This window comes from Mauremys reevesii, linkage group 10 (assembly GCF_016161935.1).
Source record: "Mauremys reevesii isolate NIE-2019 linkage group 10, ASM1616193v1, whole genome shotgun sequence".
NCBI classification, from domain to species: Eukaryota; Metazoa; Chordata; order Testudines; family Geoemydidae; genus Mauremys; species Mauremys reevesii.
In genome coordinates this window covers 25,382,693-25,395,013 of record NC_052632.1, presented here as the reverse complement: position 1 = coordinate 25,395,013, position 12,321 = coordinate 25,382,693, and the positions used below count along the sequence as shown (strand labels likewise).

General features: G+C 42.1%; 1 protein-coding gene across 2 annotated transcripts in view; it reads right to left on the bottom strand.

Annotated features, from left to right (window-relative positions):
* The window catches only part of TCF12 (transcription factor 12), a 330,991-nt gene that overhangs the window by 182,321 nt on the left and 136,349 nt on the right, over positions 1-12,321 (bottom strand). For both annotated transcript variants that reach the window (XM_039490758.1, XM_039490759.1), the window contains one exon: positions 3,008-3,110. In XM_039490758.1, the coding sequence (XP_039346692.1) occupies positions 3,008-3,110 (103 nt within the window). The remainder of the gene's footprint in view (positions 1-3,007; positions 3,111-12,321) is intronic.

Genomic DNA, 12,321 nt, shown 5'->3' with positions numbered 1-12,321 from the left:
GGGGATCAGATGGGGCTCATAAGGGCTAGTGGGGGAGGACAGACTGGGACAGGGACTGAATGGGAATGGAGATGCAGGGCTACAAGGGGCAGGGAGGTGCAGGGCCACATGGGCAGAGAGGGAGGGGGTACAGAGCTACAGGGGGAAGGGGGATGGCTGAGTGGGGGCACAGAAACATGGGGACAGGGGGAGGGGGTGCAGAGACACATAAGGACAGGAGGGTGGCTGAGTGCGGGCACAAAGACACATGGGGACGTGGGAAGGGTGCAGGGCCACATAGGGACAGGGGGTGGCTGAGTGGGGGCACAGAGACACACGTGGACAGGGGAGAGGGTGCAGGACCACATGGGGATGGGGAGTGGGTATCTGAGTGGAGGGATCCATGTGCCTGACTAAATGGGAGAGGCTAGGGATCAGCCAGGGTCTGCATGGGAGATGCTCCCTAACAATCCCAACCCGCCCACCCCCACCACCCCCAGAAAAAAACTTGTTCCATACTTTTCTCACCCATACACAACAACCCTCCAATAATTGGTCCTTCCCAGCAATTATTTCCCTCTCCCTCGGCTCCTCAATTAGCCCTGACTCTCCCCGCCACAGTTTTTGCACCGCTTCTGGGGTGTATGGGAAATATGGTTCTGTACTGCAGTTTAAATGAATTATTATTCTTCAGAGTTCTGTATTAATATACCTAGTAAGCAATCTATTTGTCAAAAAAACATTGTCTGAATCTTTTTTGTTGTCTGTACTGGTACAGACATACTTGCTGGCAGGTATTTTGAAATAAATGACCAAAAATAATTGAAACTGATGCGATTATATAGTATTATTTTGACAAATAAAATATGCAGAATTTTGCAGAAATTGAAAATATTGTGCACAGAATTTTTAATTTTGTGGTGCAGAATTCCCCCAGAAATACTTCAGACTTTGTTAGTTAAAATTCACAGTGAAGAGGAATGGTACACAGAGTTGCACCTTTTTACCATTGCAATGCAAACAAAGTGAATGTAAATTGTTTTCTGTGAATTGTGCAAAACAGACAATCCTGCTGGCATATTTTTAAATACTATTTTATGGCTCTGGGATATACATTCATGCAGATGAGCTTTAGTATGTGTTCTATGGACAGACAGAAATTAAAGACAGTAGCTCTAATGGAGGCAAAACCAATGAGAAGCATTAGCTGTAATGCATTACAAGAATATTTTAGTCCACAGCTGTTACAAGCAAGTGATTGATATGCATACCTCTTACGATTCATTTAATTCCCCCTCCAAAGCAATCTCAATGGAGGCTTCTTCTCAAATCTGTACTAATGATATAATTCCATTATGTTTAATAGAATCATCTAGTCATCTTAAGTAAAACTGAAAAGCTAGGATGATATAGTAAGGCCAATAGTTTCTGCAGTTATTTATAATTCTACATAGTTTAGGAAATGGTGATTCAAAACCAAACATGAGGACACAAAGTCTGTCCCTCTTTTGTACTACAAATCAAAATATAGTTCTGCTATATATAATAATTTAGCAGAAATAAAGCAAACAAAAACAGTAAAACATGTGACTTGGAAGCCATATGTACCCTTGATTGGTATTTTGCTCAAGCCATAAATATATTTAAATGTTTCTCTCTTTTCAGCCTGAGGCAAAAAAAATTGATTTTGTTATATGAAACAATAAGGGAAAAATCTTTGTCCTCTAGCATGTTAATAGCAAGCCGCAAACTTTACTGATTTCACTGATCTTCAAATATAACACCACTGATCTAGTGATATGGACTATATATTCTCATATATACACATACATATACACAGTTATTTTAAAACCACACTATTATATTCTGAGATTCATAAGTAAGATTTAAAAGGATAACTGCTTTTAGCAATAGATGCTATCAGCCTTTGTCTGCTTCTACACTTTGCAGACGATTAAAGTAGTAAACAAAGACAGAGCAAAGTAGAAAGATTTCCAAAAGAAATTGCAGACCACCAGGATTTGGATTTAGTTAATCCACTTAGATTACCATGGCTCTGTCTTAAAAGGACAATGCTGAGATCACAAAATAGGTCACATACACAAGAAACAAAATACATAAGTAAAACAATGTCAACTTTACAAATACAAAGCAAATGTACAGAACCATCTCTAAATTTAAGGCACAAACTAGACAGCATTAGCCCCAAGACATTGCTCTGCCGAAGAGTAAATATTTGAAATTGATGTTTTTAGGCCACAAGTTCAGAGGGGTGAAAAGACAACCATCAGTACATTAAAATGTTCTAGCAATAGTGGTGTCCAAGCAAGAAAAACAACTTGTTCAACAGTTAGACTGATAACGTGTCGCTTTCTTCGCAGTTTTGACATTGTTCTCAGTTTCAAAAACAGAGGGTGAGGGAACTACAGGCACAGAAACAGTAACAGCTGGAGTTACTGTATGTATGTAAATCACTGCATATTGAAAGGAATCTATACTGTATGTTACAACCTCAATTTTGCTAGAATATCAAATGCAAATATCACCAAAGACAATGACATTTGAAAAGAGACTGTGCAAGCAAACAAGAAGGACAACAATGAAGTGTTAACTGGAGAACAACCTACAAAAATATGCAATTCAGTGTTCTACATTCTTAGAAATTGACATCTAAATATTGCAGAAAGTGCATGAGTGACTCAATTTCTTTGCAGCAGAAAAAACAAAACAAGTCTTTCTTCCAGACTGTAAGAAATCATCTTATCCATAGCTTTCTAGATCAACTATCTAAAATACTGGCACTTCAACCTCTTTCCAAAATCATGGATAATGTCCCCGTGTTAAGAAAGCTGCATTTTTGGTGCAACTTGCTCTCTGAATAAAGACTTAGATAACAAACCACTGTTTCCACGAGAAATGCAGTAACTTCCAGATGCTTGATGTGCCAGGCCTAGACAAGGGGATGAAAAATGTCTCTTTCTGACCAAAGAGGCTTTGAGGGGCTACTCGCAAAGAATTACCAACTTACCCATCAGATTTGAGTTCATGAAAGGTGTCGGGGACAATCCTTCATGGGGCCCTAATCGACTGTCATTCAAGTGATCACCATAATGAGGGCTGTCTGCAAAACCCTAAGGAAAAAAAAGACCAGAGTATTAAACAGATTATTTGGCAGCCCTGCTAATTGAGTGTAATGACACTCTCCTAATTAAATGTATAGCATTGCAACGGTCATTCATCATAAAGTTGGCTTTCATGTCTGAATATCTTGTGGAAAACACACTCTGCCCATATTTCACACTGTTTGTCTCCTCTCCCCCTCTCATCTGAAAAGAAGCTGCATCGTTTTTCAACCTAATAAGTTGTGTTTCCATGGATAAGGTTTCCAAAAATTAAATAATATAGAAGTATTACAATCTGTTTGCAGCTAGAGCACTATAGCTTCTCCTGAAATATACAGTGTTGGGCTGAAGTTATGACTGACATGAGTTTAAAGATTACTGTTCACATCTTCAAGCACCAGATATAAGGTCTGGTATGAGGAGAAAATGTATTCCAGTGAATGAGAAGAGGAAATACCACTCCCCCTTTGAAGGCTAACTTAAGGTTACAGATTAATAGGCATTTTAGTGCTATCAAGCACTAAATGCCACTGCTCATCTACAACAGGTTTGCTTACAAGAACTGATTAAGCTGAGACACCCAGCTCTGCCACCTGTCTTGCAAACAAGCATTCAAAATAAAAGGTTATTTGCACCCTTTCTAATATTAGAGTAGCTAACCTAATATACTTGGAAAGATGACTCATGTGTAAACAGGAAATACTGGCTTATCTGATAGCTTGCTCCAGAACCATGAAGAGAACAAAGAATGGATGTAGCAAACCCCTTAATGTTTCAAGCTGCATATATTGTTCCATTAAGGCAATTATTCAATTTCCTTCCATGTAGGTCAGAATGCTTTCATCTTTTTCAAACAATATTGAGCCCTAACTAGGAAAATGGTGTTAGTCACACAGACTGGTCAAAAGTATATCTGGTTAAAGGATTACACTGAATCAAAAATATATTAAATAGGACCTTGCTCTCAAAATTGCATCTGCTTCATAATCAAAGTTTTGCACAATATTCAGTAAAATCTTGCGTAACTTAAAGTGTCTGGCTACTCATTTGTTTAAATTTCCTCATACTAAATGCTACACAAACTTAAAGCAGAGGCCCAAGTAAGGGAGGAAAACCGCTCAGGCTTACAGCAACCAGAAACCACCCAGAATCCCCTGGGACTATAAAATCATCAATCACTGAACATTTATCATTTTCCAGACTGCAGGCTCACATTCAAGACGACATTAATGGGGCTGAAACAGGCCTCACTATCTTTGCAGGCGTGCTGTCAGTTCAACCAAAGGGCTAGTAACTGAGGGCTAAATAACTGTCAAATCACTCCAACTGCTTATGGATGCATGTCACAACTCCTTCTGCTATTCTGCTTTAAAAGTAATCTTCTGGGAGTCCCAACTCCCAAATGAATCTTTGGCTCATTTTATCTACTTCAGAATCAGTGATACACATGTGACAGACATTCAGAAAGAATCTTAGTGACATTTACAACTTGGTTATGACCATAAGGGTGTCCTGTGGTAACCATGACCTAGCCCCGTCTGTCAGATAGGCAGCATGTAGCAGCAGCTGCCCAGGAAATGGAGTGGCTTGTAGCTAAGGTCACCACATGTGGTTTATTTTTGTGTTGAAATGAAACAACATATTAAATGTGCCAAATGAAGAAACAAAAGATTTTACACATAATATATGGTCTATGCAGTAATCTCCAAGATGCTTAGTTGAGTGTTTAATTCATCAGCTTGTGATCAGACATTGAAAAAAATCCCAGTAAAATTGATATCAAGTACACAGAAATCAACAACCATTTTACAAGACAGCACTTAAATAAGTTTAAAAGAATAGAAGAACCCGATAAGTAAATTATTAATAAAGACATTCCATATACTAAGATAGAAAAAAAGCAGCAACATAGGCCAGATCCAGAAACATTTTAAAAAAAAACAATTAAAAAAAAGTATTTTTAGGATTTAAGTAGTCCATCTTTGGTGCAGGCAGAATACACTTCTAAAGCAAGACTCATTTCACCAGTCAACATAATTTGGGTTCTCTTACACAGCATAAGAGCGACAAATACCTATCCAATACCCAGGGCGAAGTGCCCCAAAGAACAAAAGTTAGTGTTATAATCTAATACTTCTAGGGATTTTTTTGGGGAGAGGTGGGGGGAAGAAAGAGAATTAAACAATTGTACTGGGGGTGGGAATTTACATGAATGGCAAGTCTTTTACTCTCCTCCTGTCAGTACTTCAGTAAAAGTGATTTTTCAGATTTCATTTACATATTTATTTATTCATTCATTTATTAGACTTAGTTTCCCTTCGATCATGAGCCACCATCTGATTACAAGACCCTCATAATCATACTGTTATAGTACAGTTGTTCCTAATTAGTTCTGAGTTGTTCTAAAAGGGTTCTTCCAAATATCAAATGCCATTAGACATTCAAAAGTTTATTTCAAAATGTGTTCATATACATCCACACACCGCTGATGGAGTTGGTCTACCTAAGCTAAATTGAATATTAATATTCATTGAGCCCGATTCTCCATTGTATTGCATATTGTACAGTTATTTACACCTGTGCAGAATATAACCTGCACCAAATGGCTTTGTTTCCCTCTGCTGGCTAGACCAAGCACAGAAGTTTATTGAACCTGCTACCACCTTTGAGATTAGATATTCCGACACAATTTTAGTGATTGGTCCTGGTGCTTCAGCTCAAGTACTAGAGATTTGTGGTTTAAGACCCAGCAATCCTTGGTTCAAACCCCACAGATTACTCAGATAGGGCATCATTACAAACATGAGTGCAAAGCAGCTGTAAAATGCTACCATTCTGATTTGATAACATTTCACAAATAGTATGCAAAAGAAATCAAGAAAAACGATAAAAAAGACATAAAAAGGAAATTGATTTAAATTAAAACAGAGATATTTTCCCACAAAGTAGTAGTCCTTTATATTTCTCTAGTTGTGTCTAGAATTCCCAGCCTTTAAATATCTGTATGTCATTATTCGCTTACACAAATTTTGTTAAGTTCTATATGCAAGAGCTTTATAATCTGTCACGTGTCTCGAAACCTTAAGACGCTTCCAGCAATATAGTTGTAAGTTAAGAATTCAGATTACTAAATAAGGGCATGGCTACACTTGCAGATGTAGAGCACAGCAAGTTAAACTAGCCCTCGGAGACCGCAGCAGGGAAAGCGCTGCCCTGTGTTCACACTGTCAGCTGCAAGCGCAGTGGTGTGGCCACATTTGTGGCACTTGCAGCGGCATTGGGAGCAGTGCATTATGGGCAGCTATCCCACAGAGCATCTCTTCCCATTCTGGTGCCGTGGCTTGTGGGAAGGGGGCGCACAGGGCATCCTGGGTCTTGTCCCAATGCCCCTGATGCATCACTTCGCATCCCAGCGCTTCCGTCCACATTTGGTGCCATCTTTCCACAGTTTTTGTACTGTGCACTCTGTCTTCCCTTTCGGTCTGGAGGAATGGATCCCAAACTTGTGAGGAATATGCTGATGGGTCTCGCCAGCACATCACGAATTGCAGTCGAGTTACTCCTTAAGCTACAAAGTGACAGCGAGGAGTCTGACGATGATGTCGACACACATACCGCATACAACATGAGATTGCTTGTGGCATTCATGGACATGCTCACCACCGTGGAACGCCGCTTTTGGGCTCAGGAAACAAGGACTGAGTGGTGGGATCACATCATTATGCAAGTCTGGGATGACGAGCAGTGGCTGCAGAACTTTTGGATGACGAAAGCCACGTTCATGGGACTGTGTGCTGAGCTTGCCCCCACCCTGCAGCACAAGGACACAAGATTGAGAGCTGCCCTGCCGTTGGAGAAGTGCGTGGCTATTGCAATCTGGAAGCTGGCAACTCCACTCACCTACCAATCAGTTGCTAACCAGTTTGGAGGGGGAAAGTCGACCGTTGGAATCGTGTTGATGCAAGTGTGCAGGGCCATTAATCGTATCCTGCTCAGAAGAACCGTGACTCATGGCATAACACATCTGTGCTGTGCGGGAGGAGGGAAGGGGGCGGGGTGGGGAACGGGTCAATCACAGACTTGCATATGTCCTGTTATCATTTTTTGCCTTCCTGTCTGGAGTGCCATGCAATGAGTGCTTCACTTCAGGCTGCCTAAAATTCATGGTGATGGGGGTTGAGTGCAGTGGGTAAGGGTCGTAGCTTGCAGGGCTGGGTGGTGAAGCTATAGGTGTTGAAGGCAACTGGTAGCAATAAGAAACTTGATGTTGGGGAAAGTGGGTTGGTGGTGACATGGGGGCACAAGGGAAAGAGTTATGGGACAAGGGCTGCAGGGGGGCGGGCACGGATCTGCTCCATCTGCATTGCTATGAGTGCCCGCATCACATCCACTTTGCGCTCCACAATGCTTAGGAGCCGCTCCGTGGTTTGTTGCCGGCGATCCGCATTCTCCTGGCAGAGCCTCCTTTCAGTCTCCTGCCACTCCTGTACTTTCTTATTTTCAGTAAGGGACTGCTGCATGGACTTCATGCAGAAGGTCCTCCTTGCTTCTTCACGGACGCTTCCCGATTCTTTGCAACCTTTCGGCGGTTGATTACAAAGACAGCTGGGATCTCAAGGTTGCATCTGTAAAGCCAAAATGCAACAATTAACAGAGGGAGCATTGTTCACACTAGACAGAGCAATGATTCGGCCAAACTTGAAGACAAGCACAGTGAACATAATAGCAGAAAGTGCCTCTCCCAAAGCGAGCGCACACAACCCACAAGAGCCTCAAAATGGTGAGTAACCACAGGGGCAAGGGGGACTGATTGTTTCAGGGCCGTACTGTCCTCTGCGGTTCTGTGCCTTGGGGAGAGCCAATAGCTGTAGGGGACTCCTGTACTGAACACTGTCCCCACATTTTCCACACATTATCTTTGTCCTGGAAGATATCTTGCTGCTGAGGGTGACCTGGGAAGCAAGGGAAGGTCTTCTACTACAATGCGGCTTCCGCCCTGGCCCTTATGCTGCTTGCTTGTGTGCAGCAATGGTCCCCTCACAGCATAGTGGTGCAGACATGTTAGCTTTACTGGGGCAAGGAGCACAGTAGCTCTGCCAAAGAACCTGCGCAAGCGGATTGCCCAGCTTCTGCATGAGACCTTCGATGAGATCACTGAGGCAGATTACCCCGATGTAAAAGAGCACAACAATGCCGTATTCCGCATCTAGGCATGCACACAGCCCTAACCCTTCTTTCTGCAACCCTCCTCGTCCCATGAGCCCGCACCGAACTACCACCTTCTCAAAATAAAAGCCACTTACCGGGCACCTCCTTCGCTGTTTTTTCTTCCACAAGCACTGTGAGTGGCTACCTTCCTCCTTGCTTGGAAACAGCTCCTGGATGCATGCATCTAGGGATGCAGGGCCATCCTCTGGCTCTGGGCCCCCCCTCCTCCTCAGCATCCTCGTTCCCACTTTCCTCCTCCTGCCTTGTTGCACTCTGGGCTGCCACGGACTCTGAAGTGTCCATGGTGCTCTTTGGAGTGGAGGCGGGGTCGCCCCCAAGTATCTCGTCCAGCTCTTTGTAGAAACGGCAGGTTGTGGGTGTAGCACTAGAGCGGCAGGTTTTCCTCCCGTGCTTTGTGGTAGGCATTCCGCAGCTCCTTCACTTTAACCCTGCACTGCACTGCATCCCGATCACGGCCCTTTCTATTATGGCCGTTGATATCTGCACATAGGTATCATAATTCCTATGGCTGGAGCGCAGCTGGGACTGGACAGTTTCCTCCCCCCAAACACTGATGAGATCCAGCACCTCACCGTTGCTCCATACTGGGGATCGCCTGGTGCGTGGATGCATGGTCACCTGGAAAGATGCGCTGAGCGCAGTCCACACCTTGCTGAGCAAACAGGAAGGAGAATTTCAAAATTCCCAGAGAATTTAAAGGGGGGGGTCTGATGGTTGATCACCTAGGGGCAGGGCAGTAGAGTTCAAGTGATGACCAGAGTGGCTAGAACAGGCATTGTGGGACACTTCATGGAGGCTGATCAGAGCACATTAATAGACCAGGGCATCCACACTGGCACCGTGGCACTCCAGCCGGGGCGCAGCAAGCTTTATGCTTCTTGTGGAGGTAGATTACTAGGGGCGCTCCAGCCGCGGAGTCCGGGCGCTCTACGTGCTTTGCCAGTGTGGACACCTCAGGAGTTAGGGCGCCCATGCCTGATTTAATGTGCTCCAACTTGCAAGTGTAGCCAAGGCCTAAGAAGACAGAAGGTGGTACAGATTCAGCAATTCACAAAGTAAAACTGCTGTTCTAGTAAGAATGTTACTCTCTGTGATTTGATGAATATCCCTCTACTACAATGACTACTCAAACTGGTCAGATTATCTCTAGAGTCCCTATAGCATGGCTGTGGTCCCAAAAATATCACTGTCTGGGAGCACTAACCACTGGAGCTCAAGGCAGTTTTGTTTATTGGGCTATTGTGCAGCTGGTACCCAAGGCAGCCCGAATTTCAACAGAGAAACAATCCTTCTTTATAACTGCCAAGCCAACATGAATAACCATTCAGAACACAATGGGCCCTCAACTGTCTTCAGCTAGCCTTGCTGGTATGTGACTTGAGAAAGACTAGGGAGTAACAAGAATAAAACATTAATCAAAGGCCTTGATCTTCCTTTGACCTGTTTTATCTACAGTCAAACAATGACTTTATCCACATATCAGTAATATTTAGATAGGCTACAAGCTTCTATCAAAGAGTCAACCTTTTAACATGGCAGATTGGAACAGCTGGTGAGTCAGAGAAAAAGACATCTCTTAAAACAAGTAAGTTGTTGCATATAAATGCATGCAGGGTCACCAGATGTCCCGATTTTATAGGGACAGTCTTGATATTCGGGGCTTTTTCTTATATGGGCATCTATTACCCCCCACCCGATTTTTCATACTTGCTGTCTGATCACCCTAAATGCATGTGCCAGTGCAAGGGAGTCACAGCTAACTAAACTGAACAAAGAGCAGCATAAACAACCATAAAATAATACCTCACATCAACAACATACCAGAATCCACAAACTATAGCTACCAAAAATCACACCAATTTTACTTAAAAATTCAGCTTAATATCAGTGCTTCACTTCAACAATTAACACAAATCCCTTTAACAGGCATCTTGGGCATTTTCCTGTGCCTTGATCCAAGCAGAAACTTTATTCCAGAACTCTCAACTATTTTGAGCTGCAAACCAAATGAACTCATTTTCAGATGCTATGTGTCTAATTTGCTTATTTCTTCTATGACTTCATTTTCTTTGGAAATTCCACCTTCTCATATCACTTTCCTGACTCCATGGTTCTTCTTAAGCCTCATGCAACACATGTTTATAAACCATGGTAACCTTCCTGAGTCTATCTGGCATAAATACAGTCAGAAAAAAAAATGAAGTAAAAGCAATTTAAGGCACACTCCCAAGGTTGGAAGGTCTAACATTTTATTTGCTTTTAATAATTTTCATCTTTCAACTGCCAAGTTCTGTTTGATTCTCTGAATGAGGTTCATAAGTAAAACAATCCAACGGCTGCACTGTGATTTCATCTGCCTGTTACGTCTCATCTTAAATTAAGATTGTAAGCTGCTTGTTTCTTAATATACATGCTTGTATGGTTCCTAGCAAAATGGGTCCCCAACCTTGTTGGGGCCTCTAGTTACTGCTGTCAATAATAAAAATAATTTAGTAATAATAACATCAATGCTAGTGCACTATAGAGCCTACAAATCCCACTAGCATGGTAGCATGGTGGCTAGCATGTGTAAAATTAACCTGTGCAAATATCTACTACAAGTTGCACTTCCTTGCTATGTCTGTCTATTATGTTCTTCTATTTTACCATCTGCTTACACAAAACCTGATCTTAAATGACTTAGGGTAAGATTTTCAAAAATGTCCAACTGCTTATACCCATATAGCTTATAAGCACAGTTATACAGGTATAACTGCATCTACACTAGAGTTTTTACTGATATATCTTCATTGGTAAATATTAAAGAGTCATGCCCTAACAAACATATTTATGTTGGTAAAACTTGTGTGTGTACACCAGGTCTTAGGGGCCTAAGTCCCACTGATGGTCACTTTTGAAAATGGGACTTGTGCTTCTGAAAACGTTATCCCTGATATTTTGGGTGAAATCCTGGGAATTAAGCTATAAACTTCAACAGGTTCAGGATTTCACCTTTAAAATTTAGACAAATTTAATTCTGCCCACATGCTGGCAATCTGAATTAAGTAATTCATACCAAATTACACAAACTTGACTAACAGGGAAATCCAAGTCTGTTAAAAAAAGTGGGGGGAGAAGGGGGAGGGAGAGAACAAAACAAAACAGTGGTTCAAGTATTCCCACTCCATGCCCCCACCAGCCTTTACTCCCACCTGTTCTTCACTTCAAAAAGCAAGCCTTGTATTGTCCCAAATTATGCTCTTTCAGAACAGAATACTGGGCAGAAAATTACATTCTTTCTCCTAAACTCACTGAAGGCAGCAAATTTCTTTTTGAAGAGCAAAGTCATGAGTTTCACTTCACTGTCCCAGTCTTCTCCAGTCTCTTCAGTAGATAACTACAAAGTAGTTTGCACAAAGTACATACACACATTGGTCCCTCACTTACTTACTATCACTGCTCAGCTATAATTTGTTATTGTAGGGTCAAATAAATTATAGTGCAGCCTTTTATTTTGCTCAAATACTCTAAACTAGAGCAAATAGCTGAGGTCCAGTTTTGTCATCCCCCGCTCCCCCATATAGGACCTTGGAGACAAACCAAAATCCAACCCAGCTGTGCCTCATAACTGAGCTTCAAGGATTTGAGCTGGGTGTTTGCTTTTTGGCTACTTGTTTAATATATCAGAGGGGTAGCCGTGTTAGTCTGGTTCTATAGAAGCAGCAAAGAATCCTGTGGCACCTTATAGACTAACAGATGTTTTGCAGCATGAGCTTTCGTGGGTGAATACCCACTTCTTCGGATGCAAGCAGTGTCCACTGCTTGCATCCGAAGAAGTGGGTATTCACCCACGAAAGCTCATGCTGCAAAACATCTGTTAGTCTATAAGGTGCCACAGGATTCTTTGCTGCTTGTTTAATATAGTGTTAGGATTTAAATGATCACAGCTAAGCTGTGACATTAACATTCCATTAAAATGAATGGCAGAGTTCACACCTCTGCTACTGTTTCA